The sequence below is a fragment of the Alligator mississippiensis genome, chromosome 3 (genome assembly GCF_030867095.1).
Source record: "Alligator mississippiensis isolate rAllMis1 chromosome 3, rAllMis1, whole genome shotgun sequence".
NCBI classification, from domain to species: domain Eukaryota; kingdom Metazoa; phylum Chordata; order Crocodylia; family Alligatoridae; genus Alligator; species Alligator mississippiensis.
Window position 1 is genome coordinate 100,356,445 of NC_081826.1, and position 27,550 is coordinate 100,383,994.

At 39.5% G+C, this 27,550-nt stretch overlaps 1 protein-coding gene across 4 annotated transcripts in view; it reads left to right on the forward strand.

Moving 5' to 3' along the window:
• Positions 1-11,884: 11,884 nt before the first annotated feature.
• LOC102571468 (cadherin-7) overlaps positions 11,885-27,550 on the forward strand; it is a 124,295-nt gene continuing 108,629 nt past the window's right edge. For 2 of the 4 annotated variants that reach the window (XM_019490613.2, XM_006259038.3), the window contains exons 1-2: positions 11,885-12,257; positions 23,730-24,127. In XM_019490613.2, coding sequence (XP_019346158.1) covers positions 23,918-24,127 — 210 coding nt within the window. In that variant the 5' untranslated portion in view covers positions 11,885-12,257; positions 23,730-23,917. Of the gene's footprint in view, positions 12,258-17,120; positions 17,468-18,709; positions 18,800-23,729; positions 24,128-27,550 lie in introns of those variants that run through there. The other 2 variants (XM_019490612.2, XM_059724262.1) reach the window with 2 other exon arrangements.

Consider the following 27,550-nt stretch of genomic DNA (forward strand, 5'->3'; position numbering starts at 1 on the left):
ATTGATTTATGTTTTGATATTCTTGATATTTATATAAAATCCAGTGTTAATGTTTTGTCTGATGTAATGGTTTAGTCACACAGTGTGGGCAAAGGTATGACAGCCAGGTGCAAGAATGGCAAGATGGAATAAAAACTCCAAGCCAGAAGTAGATGGAAGAGGAACAGCATTTATGGATGTTACTGTTCTGTATACTCAGAAGCAGTAAGAAGTCCAAGTAGGTACTAAGGTAACATTGATTAAGTTTGTATCAACTGCTTTTCATATGGATGTTGATTTAACCTAGGCCCTTTGAGAGCTCAGAAATGGTACTGAGTCTAATAGGCAGCTCTATTTCATTTGCATATTTTAGTCCATGATATATTTCACAATATCTCTTTTTATTTTTACAAGGCTGTTAAACAAGATAGAAGTAAGGGTAGATTACTTTTCTTTGCAACTTGAAGAGGAGGTGCTTAGCATGACCTCTGTCTATACTGTGAGAAATAAGTAGAGTGGGCTGTACCTCAATTTCTAGATAGAAATTCTTGAGATTTCTAAACTGAGCTCAACAGGAGCTACCTGTATATAAAGGAAGGACTTCTCTCTTCAATGTTTTCATCTATTATACTTGGTACTGAGAGGACCTAGGCTATAATTAACTGATCACTGTTGGTATCTTTATTAAAATGTGCTTGCAAAAATGGCCATCCTCTAACCGTCTGTTATAGTAACTGTTTTTAACAACAATATACTTCTTCAGTAACTTAGATACTTCAGTCTTTAGGGATAAATGTTTTAGCCCTTAACCTGCATTTCAGAGTTAAACACCTACACAGTAACACCTAATGTTATGTACTTTTAATAGTGTTTGCACAAGTGTTAAGATCTGCACACACACAAAGCATGAACATATGTTAGAATTGTTAATGGGCAACTGTCACTGAAAAGTGTAGGCACACTTTTTTTCACAAACAGATTTTTGTTCTACAAGCAGAGATTAAATTGGAACCCAAGTGAGAATTTACTACACATTTCCTTTGGAACATATGGGTGCATGCTATCCATTTCCACTTGCTGGGACCGCACTTTTTAAAGTGCATATCACCATAGACTGGCAATGGGCAAATACCCATATACATTCTGGTTTGCTCCACCATGTTTGACACTGTCTGTCATAAGTTGTTTCTTATATACCGTAGTGATCTGGCATGTATAGGCGGAAACCTAGTGAACTGGCTCTCTTCTGTCAGATAGATGAATCCCCAAAGGCCCCATCTCTACTTCATGAACTCTTCCTAGGACTTGAGTGAGGTTTTATATTTTGTCCATTCCTATTCAATGGCTTTGTCTTTCATGAGGATTTTGAAAAAGTCTAGCACAAGAGGGAGAGCCATGCAATATTAAATGTCATTAATATCATGGCTCAAACTGTGTTTGAACTTCATTTACACTAAAGCTTTGATAGTGTAAAAAAATCTTAAACTGAGTGAATTATTTTAAAGGGGATTTAATGCAACTGAGAGTTAGAACAAATCGTTTCAAGCCTGGACATATTTTTATCAGGTCTAGTACATGAACTTTGTATGGTTCCCCATTGTAACTATTGGAATCCTGCTCATGATGAACACTCCATGATCCCCGTGTGTCACTGATGCCTTAAAGAGATTACTTTTAAAGAAAGATTATCTTAAAAGGAAAGTAATTCTTCCTCTAGGGAAACATACTGTTTTATAGTTTTTGTGTTAAAGTTCTTTTCTGGTGTGAAGAATTCATTGGAAGAAGCAGGACCAAATTAAGACCTAACATAACAGAAATCTTAACCAAGTAAGATTATAGCTTAACTAGGTCTTCAGCCTGCTATTAAAGAATCAAGGAGGAAAGTTTTTACTATTTTCTTCAGTATACTTGCTTACATGCATCCATAAAGATGTATTTTTTTTTAGATCTGACCTCTGTACCATCTAAGTGAGACAATAGCTAGATCACTTATTCTTTGCTCTTTCTTTTTAACTGGACTAACCTACTTAAATGGGCAACAGTACTTCAAAGAACAGTTATTATTCCTAGTCATTTCTTTGAAGCACAGAAATGGAGTAAATGGCTTAATTTAAAAGTTCACCTGGGTTTAAATCCTGAAAGCCATACTTTTTCCAATCTGGTATAGCTACCAGATTTTGCTATTCTTAAGGAGCCTTCAAAGGGTGTTTCCTTGTGAAGTGGTTAGTAGCTAGCATAGTAGATGAATGCATGCTCAATTGTTCTATTTAGCTTCAATCTCAAAGAACTATTGATTTAATCCCTGACACAGCATTAAATGTGGGGATTTGAGAAATCTAGGGACAAGCAATTGTGGGGCTGTGGCTTCACTGGGCAGGCAACAAGTTATACCTTCATCTTTCCTTAATAATGCCTGCTTTGTGTCTTTATCTCATTTGGTAGATTAGAATTTTAAAAGAGAGAAATACCAAATCTTGAGAATTTTTCTTATGTTGCCTTCTCTTTGGGCACATCTACATGAGCCGCCCACTGCACAGTTGTTACTGCATAGTCATTTAGTACTGCATAGCCAAGTAACTGGCATTACTGTGTAGTAGCATCCCAGCACGGTTGCCTAGTGATGCTTACTGTGCAGTAGCTCATTACTACTGTGCAGTAGCGTTGCATCACAGTTTGTACCCAGCCATGCTACTGTGCAGTAGTAATGAGGTACTACGCAGTAAGCATCTCATGTGGACGCGTCCTGTACATAGCAATTATATAACATGCTGTTTCTAAGCACTGGATTGGGTGCAAAATGGTGGTTTACTGCTTTTTTGGACATTGATCCCTAAGATCATTTAAAGAAATTACAGGGCAGGATTCTAACAAAGCTACAGAGGAAAAAAGTGATTTTGTTCCACTTGCATCCAGTACTATACTGCCAAGAGTTAACCAACAAGCTTTTTCCTCTACCTCAGTCATTAGTGTTGCTGTTTTAAATAATCACACATTAAATAATTAAGTGTAACTTAATAAATGTGTAAACACCATTTCCCCCCCTCTTCTCTTCAGTATAAATGTCTTGTAGTTTATGTCATTATGGCCTACTTTTCAACAGGAGCATGTCTTAATATTGAGTGTATCAAATCTAATCCTACGGTTTATTGTGGGCAGCCCCAGTTGGTCCTGTTCTAAGGCTTCCCCTCCTTTTCTGGTGAATAGAAGTTGTACTGGTGCCCTGCTGGTGGCCTGAATCACCTCAATTTGTTCTAGCAATCAGAGGCAGCTGCTCCATGTGAAAGGAGTGTGGACCACTGAACGGAGCATTAGGACTGACCTCAGGCTGAATGCAAAAGGCTTGGCCTTTTCTACTAGGCCATTCGAGCATGTGCAAACAGATTTGCTGAAGTACAAAATAGTCCAGTGATTTAAAGCAAGTTTTCTTCTTTCTTTCTCTTTTTCTCCCTTTTGGAAATGAAACAGGATAGAAAAGAGACTGGGGACAATCTTAGCAACATCTGTTGCCTTTCACTAGGGTCTTGGCCGAAGACAATATCTTTTCAAAGAGGTACTGACATTTTATTGAAAGAGAAAAAAGCCTTAAATAGAGAAGCGTTTGGACATGTTTCCCAACACACACAGTTGGGTCTTTTTTATGGGTGTCTGTCAGAATGCTTTTGGAGAAACACTTTTTTTCTTCCCTCCCTTTCTTTTCTGGTAAAAGTGTCTGAAAACAAATCTTCAGCCAATTACATTGCTCAGTGGGCTTACTGCATTGGAGAACACTTAAATTTTCCCCTTTATGCTTTTATTCTCTGAGCTAAAGGGTGTTTGACAGCCCAAATCTTAAACACACTTAATAAGAAGTGTGAAAGAATTTATGCTTAACATTGTTTCACATCTGTTACTTTCTAATTTTTTCATTAATTTAACTTTTAAACTGACTAATGATAGCACTGGAGCAACTGCAGTGTTTTAACACATACCATGATTTATATTGATGAAGATTTTTTAAATATATTTGGGGGTTGTTGTGTTCACTTTTTCTTGTTTCACTTTGCCCCACCTCAAAAAACACAATCAGGATTAATTTTATCCATCTCTTAGAGAAAAACTGTACTTGTTTTTTTTTTTTCCACATTGCTTTTCACAGGCAATTTTGCTCAGTCCAACCATGACATGCCTTCATAAAAATGACAGATGAAGCAGCTGAGTAACTGGTGGGTATATTATCCTCCTGCAGGCATCTGCTGCTCAAAAAAAGCACCTATTCTTTTGTTGGCCTTAGGCCTGAGAATGTATATTGTAGCTCATACATGAAACCATTCGTACATCCATTTCACTGTTTTGAAGATGGTCAGAGTAAATTAAATAAAAGCTACTCAGAAGAAGTCCAACAGATTCACTTAATGACACAGATTAGCTATAAGACTATGTGGATATAAAGAAAAGATTTAGACAGATAACAGCTCCACAGTCCTTTGTACGAAGGCACATTGTTATTCCGGGTTTATAAGAATGTTGGCCTACTTGTTACATAAAAATAACTGTATAAAAATGTTAGAAGTTGTGTAGATAGTGAATATAAGACATCAAGACATCAGATGACATGCAGTATAGCAGAGCAATTTACACTTATGTGTGTGAATGTTATTATTATTTATCAGTATCATGACAGTGTGGTGATCACCAGTAAAGAAATAGAATCCCATTCTTTTAAGTCCTGTAAAAAACTTGACAGAAAGACAATCCCTACCCCAATGAGCTTGCAGTTAAGTAGAATAAGCTATGTGCAGTATAAAATGGTAGAGAATTATAGATTCTCAGGGTTGGAAGGAACCTCAAAGGTCATCTTGTCTAACCCCTAGCACAAATGCAGGAATGCTGTTCCTAGAGCATCCCTACCAAATGTTTATCCAGCCTTTTCTTGAAAACCTCCAGTGAAGGAGACTCCACAACTTTCCTAGGCAACTTGTTCCCTTTTCCTACTGTTCTAATAGTAAGGAAGGTTTTGTTTATTTGTTTGATTGTTTTTCCCCTGAATTATGCTGCAATTTAAACCTATTGCTTCATGTTCTGCTCTTTGCAGCAAGGCAGAATAGATATCTTTTTTTTTTTTTTTTTTTTTATTACAGCCCTTAAAATATTTGAAAACTGCTATTATGTCCCTTCTTCAATCTCCTTTTATCCAAACTAAACCTATCTAGTTCTTTCAACCTTTCACTGTATGGCTAGCATTTTAAACCCCATTATCATCTTAGTTATGCTGCGTGTTGGCTTCTGGATCCTCTCCAGTTTCTTTACATCCTTCTTAAAATGTGGAGCCTAAAGCCCTGCATCACAAAACTCCATCTGAAGCCTAAGTAATGCTAAGAAAAATGGTTCTATCACTTCCCAGGTCTTACATACAGTACATCTAGGGGCCTACTGAATTCATGGTGGAAGTGCAATGCATGGCAGCTCCTTTAAATTTGCACATTCCCCCATACACACCTCGCCCCTTCCCTCTACCCCTTGCTGCTGATTAGTGGAGGACCCCGCTGCTCCCTGCCGATCAGCAGGGAAGCTAAAACCATGGTTTTAATGGAGCCATTTTTGCCTCTTCCGCCAGTCAGCAGCAAACAGCAGGGTCGTTCAAGGTCCCTCAGCCAATCAGTGGTGGGAGGCAAACACGGCGTCATATTTAAACCACAGTTTTCACCTCCCCACTGATCAGGAGTGAGCTGCAAGCAGGGCCCTTCTGCCAATCAGTGGTATGGGGTGGGGGTGCAGGGGAAGCTGCAAGATTAAAGAAGCCACAGCTCACCCCACTCCTGCCATGAATTCGGTAGGTCCCTAAATACATCTTTTAATGCAACCCCAAATTGTTGTTGGGTTTTTTTCCTTTTTTTTTTTTTTTTGTGGCTGCATCTTATTGCTCACCCATGTTGAGTTTTTGATCCACCAAAACCCTCAACATTCCCCAGTAATGCTGCTGCCTAGCAAATTATCTTCCATTCTGTATTTTTGCACTTGTCCAGGAGTAACAAAGAAAGAAAGATTAATACTAAATAAAGAACATAGGACTAGCAACAAAAAAAATTTACCACTGGGGTCATCAAGTAGGACAGTCTGGATCAGGGCAAATCTAGGATTTTAGAAGCCATTTTGTGGCAGCCTTACATACAAGCTTATAATAGTAATAGCATGCAAAGTGCCTTTTACTCCCCAAGTGAGAGAATGTGGACTCACAAAAAGGCTCACACAAAAGGCCTGAAGGAACAGAAAGTAGAAGGAAAGCTTGGCTTCACCTTCAGAATAGATGCAGTTGCAAAATTACGGTAGGACAGATTTTTGTCACAATTTACTCCATACTTGGGGCAGCAGAGAGACTAGGGCTATACCTATATGGTAAACTTACTGACCACGGTGACAGTGCCTTCAAGGATACTATACTACTGCAGGTGGCCTGTTCCTAATGCAGAAACACTAGTTGTGTCTGAATAACAGTGGCAACATAGGTATGCTAACTACCTTAGGGTGGGTTAATTACCTCAGGGTGGGTTAATTGGCATTGTGACTCAAACAGTGCCAATTAACCCACCTGAACCACTGCACAAAGGTAGTTATGCCACTTCTGGTTTAGGAGGCACCTGACTTAGGATAACAAAATACACTGGACAGTACTGCCTCCTAGGGCAGTACATTTACCATTCAAACATATTCTAGGATTCAGGCTGTGACTTCAGAACCTGCACCAAGAATACTATAACACTATATAGACAAGCTAGCCCATAAGAAATAATTGGGGACTTGAATCTCTCTGTATTCTGACCCTGCTATATTGAACTCAATGTGAGTTTTACCATTGAATTAAGGGAATATGAGAACAGTTCCAAGGACAGGTTTCAGATTAATAGTATTATGGATTTTTAATGTTTTAAACATTCCATGTTCTTAAGGTAGGGCCTGAATTATGCTGGGTTCATTGTTTGGATGCAGTATTTACATGTACAGTCTCACTATTGCATTTATACAAAGTAATTATGTGTCTTGAACAGTCTCTGATACATGGTTAAATCTTTCTCAAGCTCCCCTAGGTTCACACGTTCACAGGACAGCTCTGGGCAGGGAAAGCCCAGTGCTTACCCCAACCCCATCGCTGTGCTCTTCCTAGCCCCCTGACCTTAACCAGGCTATTTTAGCCCCCCAACTACCTCCAACCTGACTGGGCAATGCCTCACATTGACCCACCGATCCCCATGAAAACTTACCAGCCCTCTTGACCTAACTTCCAACTCCTCTCTGGATCTGCCTGCCCCTCCAATCTCACCAGCCCCTGCCCCATGTTCAAGTTACTTCCTGTGGGCTGCCCACACTGCCCCCAGCAGTGGTGAATGTCTACATGCACTGCTCCTAGTTTGGGATACTGTCAGCTTAAAATAAACTACCTAAACCGGGTCCCACAAATGCTTGTTCCCACCCCTAAAAAATATTCTCTACCGTGTCCAGTGCTAACATTCGTATAACTTAAAAATCACTTTTCGCATGTACTTGGTCATGGGACTTTAACTTTCATTTTTCATTTCCATCCACAAAAGTAAAACTTGATGTATCATAGAGCTTCTCTTCTGTAGACTGTATTCAGTAGACATTTAAATACTGCTTATCAAACTTTATGGGCATATAATTATTTGCATATCTAACTGTGATTAGTGCTCGCAAACAAGATAACTTAGTCCAATTCCTCAAAGAAACCATGTAACAGACAAGCATGTAACAAGTCCTTCTTGAAGAGGGACCTACTGCAGTCACCCACTGTACCTCTTTGCACAATCATGCATAAACTCTAGAGTCTCAATTACAGCTCCTTTGAAAAGTGTGCTGCAGTGCAAAGATACAAAAGAACTCAACTTAATAATAAACAGAAAGTTGCCTCAAAATGTCCTTACTTTGTTCTGCTTATATCTCAAACAAGTTTAATGTTTAGGAGATTGCCATTATTAGTAATGATAGTAGTAGTGGTAGGTCAGTGAATCCAAGAAGTCTTTAAAAAAAAGTGTAAGTGGTCAATGGATTAATGGAAGATGGAGGAATACAGAAAAGGCAGGAACATTCTTATGAGGAGCATACTGCTAAGGTTGGTTACATCCTCTGGTACTCAGAAAGCTGCTTGGCTTTCCCTAACTGCTATTGTTTGCTGTTTTGTGAAATGAGAGTAAGGAAATAATTATAGTCTGAAAGATAATCAGTACATGGTTTGCTACTTGATATGCAACTATAAGCATGGATATAGAAATGAATTACAAGCTCAGTTCTGAGACAGACGATCATAAATTCAAGTTACACACCAGGACTGATACCCAGTGTTCTGCAGGGCAACAGAAGGGGTGCTTTCTTGAAGTGCTCATACTTGTATTCATGCTTGTACAGAGCATATAGTATAGTTGTTAGACATGCTATCCTTCAGACAAGATGTTAAACTGCAGACCTTCCTAATGAAAGTTAAATATCCCACAGTAGTTTTTGGGAATAGTGAGGTAAAATTAATATTATGTCTCTTGGATGTAATATATTCTAATATCTAAGGCACTGTGCAAGCTGTTGCTTGAGCATATAATGGCTGTTATTTCTGCCTACACAGTTACTAGTTATCAGCATCTAGTCATTGTTTTTAAAATGCATAATGTGAATATGAAAGTAGAGATATTAATCATAAGAAACTTGATGGCTTAGGGGGCTGGTAAAGTAGTATAGACATCATTTTATTGTTATGTCATCAGTTAAGACCTGCCCTGAGTAGTAATGGCAAAAGTTGCTACCAGCTGATAGCTCTTTGAAGGTCTTTGTGAAATGAGATTGTGATCTCTATTCAATCTCAAGGTCCACAACACATAAAACATTATCACAATTTGTATTAAAATAAATAGCATTCTTGTTTGCAGTCTTAACAGAGAGAGAAAGAGGTCACACTAACCAAAGTGCCTTCTCATCCCTCCAGGTAGTTCCTGGAGGGCTTAGTTATGGTGCTTTGTAAGACAGTCCCGTTTCCTTACTACAATTGGTTTTCTGACAAATTGAGGATTTTACTCCCCTGAGTGGTCACTCTGATACCATTTGCAATTACTAAATTCAGTACAAAACATATAAAAAAGAGGAGGGGTGGAAAAAAAACAGCATGAGAGTGCATAACAACCAAAGTCAGCTAGCCAATGTACTGGAAATATCAACAGGACAGTCAAAAAATATTGCTGGTATAGAATATATTTGCTTACACTACTAAAACCAGTACTGATTACCAAAACTAAATAACATTATTGCATCTTCACCTTTTATATAGTGCGCCCAATGAAATTAAACTTGTCAGTGTAGTTGATTGTCTTTGGTTTTGGAACTGCTGACCTCAGTTTTGCTCTTATTTACATCCCACAGTTTAATGTGTATAATTCTGGTTCAGGAAAGTAACAATAAGCAAACAAACACTAAAATCATTTCTATTAAGTGTCAATTTATAAAAACACAATTATTTCTACTGGCATTAATTTATCAAAAACGTATTTTACTGAATTCACATTTTTTTGGCAAAAACGTATTGATTGGATGTTACTTCTTTAAACAAGGAGGAAAATTCTGAAATAGCATTTTAAAGCGTTAGACTTGAAAGTTTGTAAGTCACCTGTTAGTTGGGTGTAACTAATCTTCAATGTTATAGGTAGCAAAATCAGACTGGAGGAGGAAATGCCTTTGTTGCATGGGCAGTTTAAAATGATCAGATAATTAATTAGAAACATTATAAGTTTGAAGTGGAAACAGAATACTTGCCACTCTAAGTTAGAGTTCCCTACTAATGTTTTTTTTTTTCCTTTTCTTTCTTGTCCATTTCCAAAACAATAAAAGTTTCTGTTTTAACCTGTTGCCTTCTCACCACTGAAGTTATAGTTATCACATTAAAAATGAAGAGATTAAGACTCCAATGTCTAATTGCAGCTCAGAAAAACGTAAAAGGTAGCAAAGCGGATCCATACATAGTATTTTTTGTGTTAAAAAAATCTGTTCCTCAGGTTTGTCCTTTTAGATCAATGCTAAGATTACTGTCTCCACTTATTAATGAAAGATGCATTGCGGTTGTGGAGGAACAAAGGGAATAGAAGAATTCTTAATTACCATCATAGGTAACTTCTGAATAGCTGTATACAATCATTTCAGAGTTTTTTTGCTCCAATGCATCCTATTAGATTGCGATCATGTACTCGGACACTACATAAGTAACAGATTGGAGATTGCATCTAGTTCTCCTTCAATTCACAAATGCCAGGATGCTCTGTTGTCTTTCGCTGCTTCAAGAGATGGCAAAAAACCCCCAACAAACTGCTCTAAAAATGAAGCTAAAAGAAAAGGCATGCATAATACTAAAGCAATTGTTACATTTCACGCTCATTAAAACATCTGTGTTTTAATTTTAGTTTCTGGACGCTACACACAGATCCAGAGATTTATATGACTTAGGTTCTGAGAGAATTAAAATAGTCCTGTTTAAGGTATGTGTATACATATTCTCAAGATATTTTGTTATCAGTGGTGCAGCACTTCATAGTATGATATCTATTAGGGAGCAACTTTTAATTATAAATCTATACTATTGCTTTGCACTTTGAAGGCTTTCCTAGGAAAGCTATAAATCAAAAGACAATGTTGGCCCAGACTTCCTTCTAACAGTTGCCCTTGATATGATCCACTGTTCTAAAAACAGTTGGTGTTAAAAATATTCTGAATCTAGGGAAAATGTCATTTTAGCAGCACCTACCCCACCTGCAATCTGTGCCTTTTATACAAAAAAAATAAAAATAAAAAAAATTAATATATATATATGCCTGACTTCTTAGTAGTCATTTAAATTGTGTTCCTTGATTCTTTCTGCAGAAGGGAAAATAAAAAAGCTTAAAGAAATTTGAAAGGCAGCAGAAAGTTTCAAAGACTACCCAAACGCAGACAAGTTGGTTATTAGTTCCTTGAATAGTTTTTTTTAATTTTTTTTTTAACACCGTTTTGAGACGTGAGATTTTTCAGCGGGAATATGTGTGTGTATGTGACACAGTAACTGCCTCCTCCTCTTCCTCCTCCCAGCAGTTAAACCTTCGGCGCTGAAACACTGCCGTTAAGTCCATCGTCTGTTTCCACTGTTTATTTTATGACAACCCTCTTCCAGATTTTTGACCCTTGGGTTGGCTAATGCAGGGGGAGGCAGTTGTGCTTTATAGACTGAGGCAAGCACAGTTCCCCTATATGATCACAGTGACAGCTTCAGCCTGATCCACCAAGTCCTCCTGTATTGCCAGCTCGGTGGACCCCTGTCCAGGACAGCTGGGTGTTCAAGCTGCTCTCCCCACACCTCTCTTCCTAAGGTCCTTGACCTTCTCATTCAAGAAGGACCTTGAGGAGAGCATCTCAGGGGCATCACCGCGTCCTGGAGAGCACCTAGCAGTGCCTTGTCCCACTTTGCCCCTGGGAGCAGCTCTCCCCTGCTTTCTCATCCCAGCCAAGGGCAGCAGCAGCAGCAGCAGCAGGGGAGGGGAGATTTCTGCAAGCCAAGACAGTGGAACTAGGGCAGGCTGAGGAGCTGGAAAGGGCAAAACTATAAAGCAAGGAACCTGTAAGTTCTGATTAGTTTTATGACTTTGCCTTTATGCCTCAGGAGCTCAATTGATCACGGCTCCTGTGACAAGCTGGGGGGGATGGGGGATAAAAAAAAAAAAAAATCCTTTAAAAACTCTCTCTCCTGCCCCTCCATGCTTTCAAATGCAAATCCCTCCCCGGGAGATACATTGCCTCCAGCCCCAGCCCCACCCCCTCCCAGCCCCGCTCCGGATTTGGGCTCCATCTGTAGAGGCTGCCGAGGCGCGGGGGGAGGGAGGGAGGGCGGGCGGGCGGGCGCGCTGGCTCCTCGGGCTCCCTTCCTCAGTAGCCACCAGCGGGTCTCCGGGAGGTACAAAAAGTCCCTCCGCCTCCCCGGCCGGCCTCAGACGGAGCGAGCGGGCTGGCACCCCCCTCCCCGCCTCCTCCAGCCTCTCTCCTCCCCCTGCCAGTGCGAGCGGCGCCCGGCGCGGGGACCGGCTGCGGGCAGCGAGCGTCGGCCCGCCCGCCCGCCCGCCCTGCGCCTCGGGGCTGCGGCTGCCCCCGGACCTGCCCGCCACGCGCCGGCTCTGCCCGGCCTCTCCTCGCCTCGCCTCGCCTCGCCTCGCCTTACCTACCTGCCGGCACCGCGCCTTTGGATTACAAGCCTCGTCCCAGCGGCCGAGCGGAGGGAAGGAGACAGGCAGGTAGGAAGAGCGGGACGTAGAGGCGGGTGTTTGTTTGTTTGTTTGTTTGTTTTGGGGGGGTGCGGTGCGGAGTGGGGGTTGTCTGGTCCCCTTCCCCCCGCTCCCGTGGTGGAGGGGACCGGGTCCCGGGTCCCGGGTCCCGGGTCCGGGCGGTGCTGCTCTGCGGCGGCGGCGGGCGCTGTCCGAAGTTTGCAGCGCATTGGAGGCTCCCGCTGGGTGCATGGGGGACTCGGGGCAGCATCGCCTGAGCGAGGGGAGAGCGATGGAGGTGCACAACACACAGCACTGTGTGTATGTCCGTGTGATGGGGGAGAGAGAGAGAGTGTGTGTGTGTGTGTGTGAGAGAGAGGGATGGAGACGTGCACACACACTGTGTATGGCTATGTGATGGAGAGAGACAGAGATTGTGTGTGTGTGTGTGTGTGTGTGTAAGAGAGAGAGAGAATGAGTGCTGGAGATACAGTGCGTCTGTGGTGGAAGGAGAGAGAGGCGGTATGTTTGTGTGTGTGTGTGTGCGAGAGACAGAGAGAGTAATGCAGATACACACAGTGTGCATGTGTGATGAAGAGAGATGGAGAGATTGTGTGTGTGAGAGACTGAGTGATAGAGATATACACACTGTGTGTGTGTGTGTGTGTGTGTGTGTGTGTGTGTGCACATGTCTGTGTGATGGAAAGAGACAGAGAGAGTGTTGGAGATGCACAAACACTGTGTGTGTATGTCTGTGATGGAGAGAGAGAGCGCGCGTGTGCGTGCGAGTGCAAGAGAGAGAGTGATGGAGATAGACATACACCCAGTGTGTGTGTGTGTGTGTGTGTGTGTGCATGCGCACGGGTGTGAGAGAGTGATGGTGGAGACCTCCCCCCCCACACACATTATGTGTATGTATATGAAAGAGAGACAATGTATATGACAGAGAGAGCTTGTGTGAAGAAGAGACATACACACATGCTGTGTGTATGTGTATGTGAGACTGTATGTGTGTGTGTACATGGGAGAGGGAGGGGGAGTGTATGTGCATGTGTGAGAGAGAGTGTGAGTATGCATGTAAGACATAGATCAGTATGTTTGGGAAAAGCTTTCAAAAACATGCACACCAGATGTGCCTGCAGAGACAGTCAGGAATAGTCATGATGAGGCTTAATAAGAACATCACAAGAGCATCCCTCTGTTTTCACATAGAGCCTGGTGGTGGTGCGGGGAGGACCATGCATTTCTGCAGAAATTTAGGAAGGAGGAAGTGTTTTTCTCTTCAGTTTCTGCAGAACTGAAGTATCTGTCTCTGACTGACCCAGACCTGGAGCATCCACACTAGAATATCGAGGCTAAGAAAAATCCTCCAAAGTTGGGTTTGTGTGTGTGTGAGTGTGTGTGTTTTCTTCTTTGTTTCCCCCTAGCATCAGGGATGTTTTACAGTTTGCAAACATGGGGACTGATGAGGGCTTATTTTTTTAATTAGTATTCAGCTGATAAGGTTTGCTCTGCAGTGCTTGGCTGTTTGATAGTGACCCCCTCCCATCCATACACATACACACATACGCACACACGTCCTGCTTTCCTAGAATAGACTCTGCGCACTGCTGGTAAGTATTACATAGTCTTCATCCTCAGGTTTCAAGTTGTTAAACAGAGAAACACAGCCCTTTTTGTATAAAGATCGGCTCTTCCTACAGTTTTAAGGAATGATGGAGTTCAGGTGAGTCAGGGTTCTGCTAGAGAGGACTCTCCTGGAAAAAAAAGGTTGAGGTTCAGGGCTGGGGGAGCTTTAAGTTAGTGAAGCTTTCTCATTCTGTACATTGACATGTTGATACTTTAATCCTTTTCTATTGCAAGCAGAAAAAAAATCTCATTGATAGATAGCTTTTCAAGTTAAAGCAGACTTGAAAGGGCAGCATATACTTTATTGTCTCTCTAACGAGACATACTGCCCTGCCATTTTTCCAGCAAAAGTAGGTGATCATAAAGCGCTGTAGAAAATAAATTCCTTTCTGGGTAAAGGGATGGCGGGTGATGGTGGTGGGGGGGGGGGGCGGGTGAAGGGGGGGAAAAAAGAAAACTATAGCTAGGCTATTATAAATGCCAGTCTCTTGAAGAGAATCATTTTGGTCATGAGGGGCAGACAAATTTACTTTTTTCAGATTTTATGATGGTTAATATTTTTTTCCTCTGCCAGATGCTTTGAAGTTAGCAGGGGAGGTATATTATTGCATTCTCTTTGTTAATGGCTAGCTAGGTATACATTCTTCTATACATTCTCTTTTTCTCTGTCCTGTAATACATATACACATACTTTTTGTATACAGATACAAAGAGTTGAGCAAAAAGAAAGGCGGGGAGGTGTAAAATAAGGCACTTAGAATAAGGTAATGAGAGGCATATGAATAGGCTAAATTAATAGCAGGAAAGTTATATTACTGTAGCTTGCTTTGGCTACTGCCTAGATTAAAGCTTTTGAGGGTACAAACAACAGGTCAGCAGGTAAAGATTAGTTAGGAAAGATCATGCTGGCAGGCTATTAGCAACATTATGACAGTTTAAAAGATGACAGCAGTGAGGTTTGGGTGTTTAGCAATAATATGTGTATGCCTCATTAAAACTAACGTGGTTTAACTGTGCAGTTCCTACCTTTGAAAAATTTATCTAGGAACCAAATGTGACCTCCTGTTTAAAGTCCTTGTTCAGATTTTCTAGCTTTTCCAACCTGCAACTATCAGGGGATCTAATCTATACAGTCTTTTGTTTTTAGGGATATTAAAGAAGATGAAATAAAATAAAAAGTAAAAATACAATCCACAGCAAAAGCACAGGGGAAACAGAAAAAAGAGCTTAGTGCTGACTCTAACAACTTTCTGTGTTAAAAGAAAAATCTCATGCCTTTGGCTGAGATCTTAACTTAGGGGAAAAACTGCCAGGAGTATTAGGTAAATATCAAAAGTAATACTCTCATCTGCTCCTGTACATTAGAAGCACGTGCCAGTTAATATGAAGAAAAAACAATCATTAGTAATACTGACCATTTTCCTGCAAAAACGCTATTAAGGTTTTCTGCAGTTTTAATCAGAGGGCATTGAGCTCTTATAATGTGAGATATTATTGTAATTAAAGGCTGCTATAGGTCATTAGGACTGTGTTAACAATCAGCTAACAGCCTCACAACTCTTAAGTCTCCTTTTATTGATTTAATAGCAAAGCGCTTTTACCCTTCTGTATAAAAGGGTAATTGTAAAGCATGTGTATAACTGGAGTTTATCCTTGAATTGACTGTGTCTGATGAGCAGAAAGGGATGCAGGTGAAGTCTAGGCTTCTGTTTATCATTCACATGTATGCACACTGCATTGTAACTTTTTATACATTCATGTTGTATACATATGTTTAATCTTCTTAACTGTCAGGCACTAAAGACTTGAGAAAACCATCATTAATATAAAACCCCATGGCGCTTTGCCATGAGTCAAGCTCCTACTTTATTAAGCAAGCATTGCTGCGGTTTTTCCTAAAGGTACTCAACACACAAATTGCTTCCTCTTTGAAATAAAAATTGGGAGTTGGCTATTTTCATTGTTAAGTGATTTGCTAATAAATTTACTAGTCAGGAGCTAGTTTGTTAGTGTACTTTGCTAATAAGTTTCCATATTGCCTGTCTTTCATCATTGCATTCAGAACCTGACAATGCAGGACCGTCTTCATTGGATCTAATTCCTGAGCTGTCTAATGTGCTGTAGTTTATCATGTACAGTTTGTTCATGTGTGCTTTCATGTCACTGCTGGGTGTTGCCTTTCTGTGGCAATAAAGAATCAGTTAATTCCATCAGAGGGAGGGTACATAAAATATATGGTGGTTACAACCCCTGCCAGTCACACCGTGCTTAACTATGAGCACTTATGCAGGAGTGCCTCCACTGGGGATTCAGAGGTTCTGCAGGGAACTACCACAGAGTAATTTATTCCTCTAAGTATTTTATAAAATTGCACAACTTACACAGGGATGGAAAAGTCAGAGTTAATGGTGTTGCTGAAATTCACCTAGTTGTATTGTATAACTATAAAAATATATATATATAAAAATATTGCTAGCGTTTATTTTCAGAGAACTACTTAAACTGATCAAATTAGCATAAGCCTTTCCACTTAGATCTATGTCATTTAATGTTGCAAGGTGGTAAAGCTACTTTCATATGGAGAAAATTACAAGGATTAAAAAAAAAAAAAAACTGCTTAAAAATTCAGCTATGTACTGTCACATAATCAGTTCCAGGGTATTGTGCAAGACTGAATAACTGTCACCTTGGTTTCTGTATGCATTGTGTGAAACCTTGTCATTTATTAAAGTCTGCTTATTGTTTTTTTCTGTTGCCTTGTTGGGTCCTTTCACTTGAGTAAGAGGGTATTGGAGCTAGTTTAGTGTAACAGTGCCATATGCTGGGAGCAGCGTTAGTTTCTTGTTTGATAACCAGATGCAGACTACAGGATGTGCACTCCATTTACAGAGCTCCCGTGTGAATATTTAGGCCAGTTAGCGGCAGGAGGTTATGGTCTGTAGTTGTAATGTCATCTGGCACAGGGAGTTAATGAGTTTGATCACGCTGCCTTGACTTGTGGAGACTCTCACTTCATGGAGGGGACTCAATCTTTCTTGTTCAATGAAACACTCCCTTTTGGAGAAGAAAGGTGAAAGCCAGCCACTGCAATCTAAATTGTAATTTGTTTAGAGTTGTTCTCTCACCAAAACTTACTTCTCTAAACAAGCACATATTTAACATGACTGTAAAGAGAGTCCTATGATAATGCAGCCATGTGTGACACTGTTATGCACCTGCAGCTACTGAAAGGGGAGTTTTCTTTTTGCACAGAAAGTAATATCATTTCCAACTGGTATTATAAAATAGAATGGCAAAACATAAATATTTTAGTCATAGTTGTTCAGCTATCAAGGGGCTAACCTGCTGAGTCTACTGCATTCATGGGATCATGGTTCAAGATCCAGTGGCAGCAGTAACGGAGGGGTGTTACTTTATTGAATGATTGAAATGGAGTGAGAAAAGTAAGGGATAACTTTTCACTGTTGACCCTTCTGGGGCATGACTTACTGATTGGTATTGTCTGGACACTATTTTAAGTGATGCTTCTGGGGACAGAGAAGATCAGGGTTAACCACTGGGGGACTGCCTTGGTACTGAGAAGCTAAAGCTGTTTGAAGAAAGCTGTATAGGTAAGAGAAGGGAAAATGAAGTATAAATGGTATGACTCAAGTTAAAAAAAAAAAAAAAAGTTTGTCTTCAGCTGGGTGGGAGGCCAATTCCATTGTCCAACAGAGGAATATAAGACTGCAGAAAACTACAGTTTCTCAGCCTAGTAGAATTTACAGAGAAAGGAGATTATGAAGTGTTTTGGGATGTGAAGGACAAAGAAAATGAGGTAAAGTTGTATAGGTCGATAGAGGGGGAAAAGAAGGTTTATGGACTAAACTGACAGTAAGAGCAATATGCAAGCAGAGGCCTGTGGCAAAAAAAAGAAGTTAAGTTTTATTTCTAAAATGGAAGAGAGAGAGGAAGGAACCAAGGGATGCATCTTGGATTAGAGAAGGCAAGCAAAATGAAGACTTAGAGTTGACTGTCTGGAAAGGTGGAGAAGAAAAAATATGGTTCACCATGGACAAGGCGAGAAGCAAACAATATGAGAGAAGTTGTATATTTGTTGTTGACGTTACCATATCTACAGCTGGTGTAACCCGGCCTAGTTGCTTGAAACTATGCAACTCTGTTGATTTGTAACAGATGACGATCTGAATCTGGGTCCAAATTCTTTCAATTTAGGATTACCTCTGTGAGACAATTTATAATATTCACTCCTCTGCCACTAGAAGATGTTTTTGGTGAAATAGAAGTCTGTCATTCCCCAGTTTAAAAGTGCTCTCTAAAACTCCTTGCCTGGCAGACTGGTTTAAACACAGTTCAATACCCAAATAGCAGATGAAAGAAATATGGACTTTACAGTGTCTTCTCAATAGCAAGATTTTTTTTAGACTGTAGTTTTTCATACTATGATGTTTTATAGATCAACCAGTGAAATGTCTGCATAAGAGCACAAAGACTATTCAGCAGAGGTTCAGTAGTCACTTGGTATGGATTTTTCTGATTCTCATGGCTCATTCCTTAAAGAAAACTGTTCAGCCTTTTTAGATGTATCACTGGCAAAAGGAAATATTAAAGACCCCGATCACAGAATATAACTCTTGGATTACAGATGGTTTGTTTTAACTAATATTTGGCATTTTTGTCAGACCATGGAGCTCTGCACAAAGTAAATGTAAGGCTGAGTTCTTCTGGGAGACAACTATAGTGCTTTAAAGCATGAAAAAGTTTAATTTAATGTTAAAAAATGGCCTGGGTTTTTTTTTTTGTGTGTGTGTTTTGGTTTTTTTTAAACCCAACCTCATTTTGTGTATCCACAGTTTGAAGACATAAATTCGCATCCGAAACCTGGAGTGGACAAAACTGATAACAACTGCATGTCTGAATACCTGATAAGAAGGTTCAGTTAGGTTAGATATTAAACTTACATCGGTTCCATCTGCATCCATGTTGTTCCCAGTGATGTGTGCCTTGAATTGTGCCAAAGAAGGAACTTTATTCAGAATATGTACATTAAAGCACAAAATCAACAATAATTAAGAATCAGTGACTTTTTTACTTTAGACCCCATCCTGCAACAACAGATAAAATAAAGAATACCTGGATTAGAAGGTAGAGCTACATTTCATATATAGTCCCCTCCATGCTTGAGGAGTCTGTTGCGTGTGAAATACAAAACCCTAAATTCATGTCTTGGTGAGAAAAAAAAATGCCATTTAGCTCCATTGAAGCTGGAAAGCTACTTATAGACTTTCATGCAGTAGGGGACCCTAAAGTAAGAGTTCCTTCTCAAACGTGTGTGCGCTTGCACGCACATTTTCTTTTACACTTGACGGAAAGTATGACAATTGCCATGTAGAGTGCCATGGTCCCAGATAGGATATGTATAGGAAGGGGTGGATATAGGCCAGGTATAGACATTACACATAAACCAGTATAAGTGATCAAAAACTGGTCTAAACCTATAATAGAACAGAAGCTTAGCGCACACAAACTGTTCTAAAAATGGCAGAACCCAGTCTGAGACCTGGATTGATGTGCATCTAAACTTAATTGATTTAGGTTAGACTGGTGCATTGACCTTCTGTACTAGATCTATTGACTTGCGTTAGGTTGCTGTCTGCTGGCTTCCCAGGTTCCTTTGTGCTCCCCCTCCCCCATTAACCTCCCTTGCAGAGAAACATGCTAGCACTTGCCTTGTACTTAGCTGCTCCAGCTGAGCACCTAGCAGGTCCCTCCCCTGGGCTGTCAAAGCTAAGCCAGCAAGCACAATCTCAGCCCTGCCTCCTGCTTCCAGTTAGCTATCAGCCTCAGGAGTTGGGGTGGGTGGGAGAGGTGTTGGGACAACAGGGGGAAAGGAGGCATCTGTGTCTCTGCATGAGCCCTGGCTCCTGGGCACCCATGCCCCTGGGCTGTGCTCTCCCAACCTGTCACAAAGCACCCCATGATGTACACACCGACCTGACACTGAGCCCAAGAGAAGCCCAATACTCAGGCACAGACCCACACGAGCCCAACCCTGGCACCTGTACACCCAGCCAGGGACCCCCATGGCCCTGCAAAATTATGGAACAAATAGTATCATACACAAAGTATCTGTAAAATATTCTCTACCATTAATTTAACTCTGTTAATGACTACATTTTTGTCTATAGCACATGCTGTCCAGTAATGCAGTGCAAATGAGTGGAAAATAAAGATAACAGATTCATAATTAATTTATTTTAACACTCACATTCATTTTTATGTTGTGTGACATGTTCATATGTTAGAAAGTAGGAAGTGATAAGTATTCATCTGAGTATTTGTGGATAAACTGCATTTAAATTTTATTGGTGAAATGCTTTAAAATATGCTCAGTTACTACTTGGAGGAAGGGTGGTTTCTGGTGGCTAGTGTGACCCTAATTCATATCAGGTGGTGGGAACAGGGGGGCTCCACCAAGTGAAGGGCTGAGCCCATCAGAAACCAGAGATTGAGGAGCCCACCCTTTCCCCACTGCCTGGCATGAGACTCCCAGGTTGCCAGGTGCAACGTGCTGCTGGCTGCTGCTGCTGCTGGAGCTCCAAGGGCCCAATGATCCTTTTACAGAGCAGTCAATCACCCTTGATAGGCTGCTAGGAATGGGCAGGCACACTTCCAACCCCCTGCCATCACCGTGGACCCTCCCCTGTGTCCAGTCCTAGGTTATCAGGAGATCCCCAGAACAGGTCATCATGACAAATCTGGCAGTCTGACTGGTGGCAGCGGGGGGCCTGCCATGGTGACCTACTTTGGAGCCTTTCTAGAAGCTTAGGGCTTGGCATAGGGCAGAATCTGCAGTGATGGCAGAGGGTTGCGGGGCGTGTTCACTTGTGTCTGGCAGCCAGTCAGGGTTGACCCATATACTCGGCTGTGCTCAGCAGTTTCTAACAGCCCAGAGGAGCCATAGGGCCTGCTGAGCAGGGTGCAGGAGTGCTCCCAACCTGCTGGCTTTAGCCAGTACAGACAAGTCTGCGTGCCCACTCACCCCACAACCAGGGGAGGAAACGTGTTTTGTTAGCTCCCAATCTAACCCATGTCACTACAAAAACCCATATAAGCTTGATTGATGTTGCCTTGGGCTTTTTTGAACTCCTGTACCTACTTAGCCATATACAGTACTGTACATATAATCATACATAAGAATGAGACATATTATCAATTACATTTTAATGAATGATTTCTGTTCTGCAAGAAAGCTGAGATTATTACACCCTAGACATCGATTTCTTCTTTTTAGGAATTATCACACTGAAATATTAAGCATCCTGAAAGGACAAAAAAAAAAAAAAAATCTAGAGAATTAGTTCTGCTAAAATAACATCTATTATGAGTAAAGGGAGTTAGCAATCCATTTGGGAAAAAAAGAGTGTGTTGGCACTTAACAGAATAAAAATAATTGGAATATTAAGACATTGTGATAACATTATTTGAGAATGGGTAAATAGCAATGATTCCTTCCAAAGGGCACAAGTTTTCTGCCCTTCATCAGGTTGTGCTGCTTAGCATATGGGCCGTGTTTTGGATGGTATTTTGGGCGTGTTTTTTAGTTCTGTTTTGTAGCATGTAGTTAGGGACCATGACAATTCATATGGAAGTTTTCATACTTTCCTTCATGTGTAAAAGGAAGGACATCAGAAAATATTGTCCCAGATAAAGGTTACAGCAATTCCAAGTTCTAAATGTCTGCTCAGAGCAAGACATTTCAAGGTGCTTAGTGGAGAAACTTTAACACATTGTAAATGTTTTACTGACCTTTCTTATAAAAATCCCTTTCATATTTTTATCTGTGTTAAATAACAGCAGCTGCTTCTTTGAAATAAACTGACGGTTTATCAATATCACATGCCTTTTAACTAACGTGGTGTAACAGAGATGTTAAGGCACCTAAAGGGGGCGCGCACAAACTCTTCTCTAATTCTCCAGAGAACCATTGCTTACGTGAAAATGAAGGATGATGTGGGGAGGTTGTCACTCAGTAAAAAAACAGCTTCATCTGTTGTTTTGTTTTTTCTGTAGTTATATTTTTTTTTATCAGCCTACATCTCAATTCAAAACATACAGTAAACTTGAGCTATGGCTTTTCAGGAATAACAATTAAATATATAAAAATATTTATATACATTTAAATATATATACCGTACCCTAGTATGTCATCAGAAATTGCCAAATTTATTGTTAATCTCTATGGAGGGAATTTTGATCCATGTTCCAGAAGCGCTTTGGAATTGTAGCGTTTTAAAAATCATGGCCATTATGTAAGAATTTGCTACTTTTCTTCACTTTGCTTTCAGCTGGGCAATGGCTTTTTATATAGGAAGGCTTTCAAATTGCTGCTGCTTAGTGAACACACTCAGTGGGTTTTTGGTTTATCCCATCAGTATTTAAGCAGAGCCTTTCTGCTGCAAAGCAATACCACAGAGGGGATTACTATAAAAAGGCATTAAATGAAGCCTGTAATCAGAAGAGCTTTTTATTTGTTTTGTTTCACCCTCTAGATACCTTTGGCAGAGTGATATATAGAAATTACACAACAAAAAGCTTCCAAGAACTACCAGAAATGGTATTTCACTCAGTTTTAATAAAGATGGCTAGTAGCATATGAAATTTAAAGCATTTTCTGTATGAACAATACAATAGCTAGTCCATTCATTTTAATAACGCATATACAAAGTTAAGTCTTATTTCTTCCAAGTCGTATTGTCTCTAAGTACTTTGTAATTCATTTTTATCTCCACTTTTTTATTTGACACTTTCTTAAGGTACCTTGTCTCAGTTCTTGGTATGATAACAAAGAGTAAGCTTTACTGCAGGAGGGGTTCCTTACATAGAATTCATGCATACATGATCTCTCATAAGGCCCACTCATCACCCTGTCTCAAACAATTGCATATTTTTAAAAGAAATGGGAGACTAAACATCTTTACAAAATCCAAAACACTATATCTGTTCTGATAGCACCAAGGCAGAGTATCTTAAAATGTTTAAAATAATATTTTGAGGGATTTTGTTGGAATCATTTATCTTAAATTGTACAAACTTCTAAATAAGAATTTTGAAAGTGAAAAAGAGAAGGTACACAACAAGACAGTAACTGTCTGTTATTACTGAAGATTCACTCAGGCTCCTACCAACATTGTCTTGAACATATAAAATCAAATTATTTTCTGACTTTTCGGCAGATATACGCATACTCTAGTCTAACACACTTCATATCATGCCTGACATTTGGTTTTGAAATGTGAAAAAAAATGAACATGGAAACTCTTGGGCTTTTTATCTGATCAGGTTCAGATCAGAACATATCAAAACATCTGATATACTTAGAATCAATCAAATTGTTCTGATTCACTTTACACTACTTAATTTCACATTTCTATTACATGGAAGAGATTCAATTGAGCATATGTCCTTTCCATTGGTATAAATCCCTGTTTGTTGTTGATTTGCTCTTACGTCCTAATAATGATAAGTAAAATTAACTGAGGAAAGAAAAAAATCAAGTTAGTAAACATGAAACAGTTGGAGGGAGAAAGAGACTAGGCTGAATATTTTGTGTTGGGAAAGCTGAACAAATCAAGAGAACATTCGAGACAAATCTGACTTCATGATTATAAAGACAGATCTGTAGGGCCTATTAAAATAATCAAAGGAAGACAATCTAGAATGTCAAAGAATTATTGTATATGCTCAATTTTACTACTACTACTAAGAAAAGTTATTTTAAGAGCTAAGAGATATGCGCTATCTGAAAGCTGCTAAGGATATTTGGGTTTTTTTTAACTTTCTGACAACAAGTTCTTGTCTTTTTCCTGATAGGTACCTATTATACCATTTCTCTGGTGAAGGCTATTCAGCAGTGGTGACCTCTTCCAATCGAACACTCTACAAATTATTATCTCTGGACTCCCAGCTGACACCCTGCCAGAGGCTAGAGCTACTGAGCCAACTGGAATTGTGCCTGTTTTCTTGTCAAGGTTTTTTCTTACACAGGGAAAAAAGAAAAGATGAAGTTGGGCAGAGTGGAGTTCTGCCATTTTTTGCAGATAATAGCTCTTTTCCTGTGTCTTTCTGGGATGAATCAAGCAGAACTTTCAAGGTCCAGGTCAAAGCCCTACTTTCAATCAGGGAGGCCGAGAACCAAGCGCAGCTGGGTGTGGAATCAGTTCTTTGTGCTGGAGGAATACATGGGTACAGACCCTCTCTATGTAGGAAAGGTAGGGGATTTGATCAACATTTGAAAGGTGCAGATGCTTGTTTTTCAAATGCAAGTATGTGCTGTGACTTGTGAATTTGAATTGCTATTTTATGACTTTGGCCGAAGTAAGCCAGGAAGGGGCAAAGCGTGCACTTGTATTTTTATTTATTAAATACAAGAATTGTGGATCACCTTGCTGTACTAACACACTATATACTTGATTCTTTATGCAGATTGTAAGAGCTATATATTTTAGTTATCATTTCTAAAAAGAAATGAGATCATCAGTGCCTAACAGTATTGAATTTAATATATCTAGTAATTAATAATAAAGATAAAGATCACTATTATAAATAATATATGTTAGCACATACCTATAGGGCAACATAACTTTACATAGTTCTTTATAAAAAGTGAAAGGGAAATGTAATTAATAAAAACCAAGTCCTTGTTTCTCATTGCTTACAGTCTAAATATCTATTTCTGCATCACTAATGTCAAGAGGTGTAAGACTCAAGCAGAAGGAAATAGGCTAGTGACTACAAGAAAGATGTGTTTCTGTATTATGAACTATTACTGTGCTCTGATATTCTCTGCCTGGCATGCTGGCACCCTGGCCAGCATACTGTAAGATGGCCCTCAGGTTGCACCTATACTACGGTGGGCACCAATACAAAGAGAGCTCCATATCAGGGTGTCTCAAAAGTCTCCTTTATAGGCCCCTTCAGTGGCAAGTATCCACAGCTTAAGCTGATTCACTGTTTTGTGCTGGCATGCGATATGGTTCCATTGGTAACCCTACAAATAAATGCTTAGATTGTTTATTACTGCTTATACTGTTTTACTGAAAAAATACTTGTTTTCCAATGTGTTCCTTATTGAGAAGTACCAATTAATACAAATTAATAAAAGTAGTTAGTTTTTTGTCTAAATTAGAGAAATACCAATTAATACAAATTAATATGAGTAGTTTGTTTTTTGGCTAAATTTTAGGAGCCTAACAGCTTGCAAGAATGTGATTATTTTTGGCAAAAAAAATTTATATGTTTTATACTATAATGTACAAGTAACAGGTTCCAGGGAAAATGATTTGGAACTCATTGATGCAACTACTTAAGAATATGAGGGATTTTGCTGATGTGGTCAGTCCTGTTCATGTCAAGGTTCTTCATACTGTAGGTGTTTGTAGAACGGAAGCTTGATGCTTCAGGTTGCTTTAGGCCCATGAATAACCCCAGTGAAGTCACAGGAGAACCTGCTAATATGTTTAACAGTATCTACATGTTTAATTGCTTAGCACTTTACATAGCTGAGCTCTTAAAGGAGGAGGATGAGGGGAGATGTGATGATTGGATTCCAGTTATTCCATATTATAGAAGGATCTTTCATGCTGACTATAGTTAATTGCATAATCGTTTCCATTCAAATATTATTAATGTTATGGGTTATTTAAAAGTTCACTTTGGGGGCTAACATTATTCTGTATTTAAATGTTTAACTTGAAATTATTCAGCCATTTTTGCAGCTAGTGGTAGAAAATTGAAATTTGGGTTGGATAAGAAGTTTCTGTGGATATTATTGTGAAACTTGGATTTGATTCAGTGCTGTTATCACACTGCATTTGCTGAGAACATTCTATATGGAGTTCTTACTGTAGTAGTCAGTGTATCTCACAGTGCTACATTATTTACATGTGGCAAATTTAGCTTCATAATTTGTTATATACTGTAGTTGTACATTGAATAAGGCTGTCCTCCAAAAAGAACACTAGTTTCTGTGAAGAATATATTCTCAGAACTGGAACTATGTTCTCACCACCTTGTTTGTAGCTGCTATTTGTGTAACATAGTGCCCCTTACTCAGGATGTATTGTAAAGTGACAGTCTAGAAGTAAATGCAGAAGACCAGGAACTATCTTACAGATTTCAAGGTGTGTAAGATTAAGCTTCCAATAATGCTTAGACAAATAGAGCTGCATTATGGAGTAGTATTTTTCATTTTATTTAAAAAGCCAGAGGCAATTCCAATAATAAAAGCAATGTTAGGAGGATGTTAGTGCTGCACAGTAAATCACTCCAAAGTCATGAAAAGCCAAGGTTAAATGCATACTCAACATTAACTTTGTCCTCTTCTGTATATGAATTTTGATGCATCATATAGGTTGAGCATAAGGGTAAAATCCTGGCTTGCTGAAGTCTGTATCACAATTCCCATTGGCCACAATGAAACCAGTATTTCAGCCATACATTTTTTCCAATTATATTACTTCATACTATTCTATTAAACTTACAGACATGGGTAAAGTATTATGTAATATTCAATTCTTGTATCATTAAGGTACTTCTATTGTTTTAGTGATTCAGATTATTGTGCTTTCACATTAGTAAATCAGGACTAAATTTTCTATTATAGATGGAGTTATATCAGTGTAAAGCTAACAGGAATTAAAGGAGAATGATGTAGTTTTCCTTCTCTCCAGGGTACACATTTGAACAGTTTACAGCTTAACCCTATGTAATGCCCTGTTCCTCTGAAAAGCCCCTAATTCATTCAGAAATTTTCTTTCTATTTATCAGTACAGCATGTTAGGCAAAGGCAGAAGAAGTGGCAGCTAAATACTGAGCTATATATATTCTCACTCACACACACACACACACACACACACACTGTTATCTTCTAGTGATGCCATTTAGGGAGTGAAACAGTAACTTCTGAATCTAATTTAACTAGAACCTACAATTTGTTGGCAAATGTTTACTATTGCTCTGAAGCATGTTGTGTAAAACCTGCCTTACTATGTCTTTTCCATATAAATGAATTAAATTACTTCAATGGTATGTTTGGCATACAAATAGTAGGTCACAGGTCTCATTGCTTCTACATGTATCTAAACTTGTAGAAACATTGAATGCAATTATATTGTAGCAGTTAAGAACTGGTATGTGATCATGTAATTAAAGTCTATATGGAAAGGCATAGACAGAAGGGGAAAGAGTTAAAGTTGTATGTGTAAACATACCTGGGGAATTTCTGATGCTTCTTGGGTTGCTTAACCATGCAAACATAATGTTCCCGTAATGTAATATTTGTAAAAGGATGTTGATACAGATTTCAGTTTCTCAGGAGTATTTTGAGGTGTTTCAACAATGCCACCTCTCATTCAGGCACAAGCTCTTTCTTTTTGTTTCTTTTCCATTTTTACACCAACAAACACACAAATAAATCAAAAAGGGAACGAAAGATTATGATCTAATGTGAGACTATTGTTTGACAGCCTGGTTTCTGGCTTCACTGATTTCATTAGGTCTTATCTGGAGGCAGACAGCAGCTGCAAAATTCAGATCGAAGCCAACATCAGGATTCCAAAAGACCCCAGAAGTAGAGATAATGAAGTTAGTGGCACCCAACTCCAGTTCCAATGCAGTTTATTCACCGAAATCAA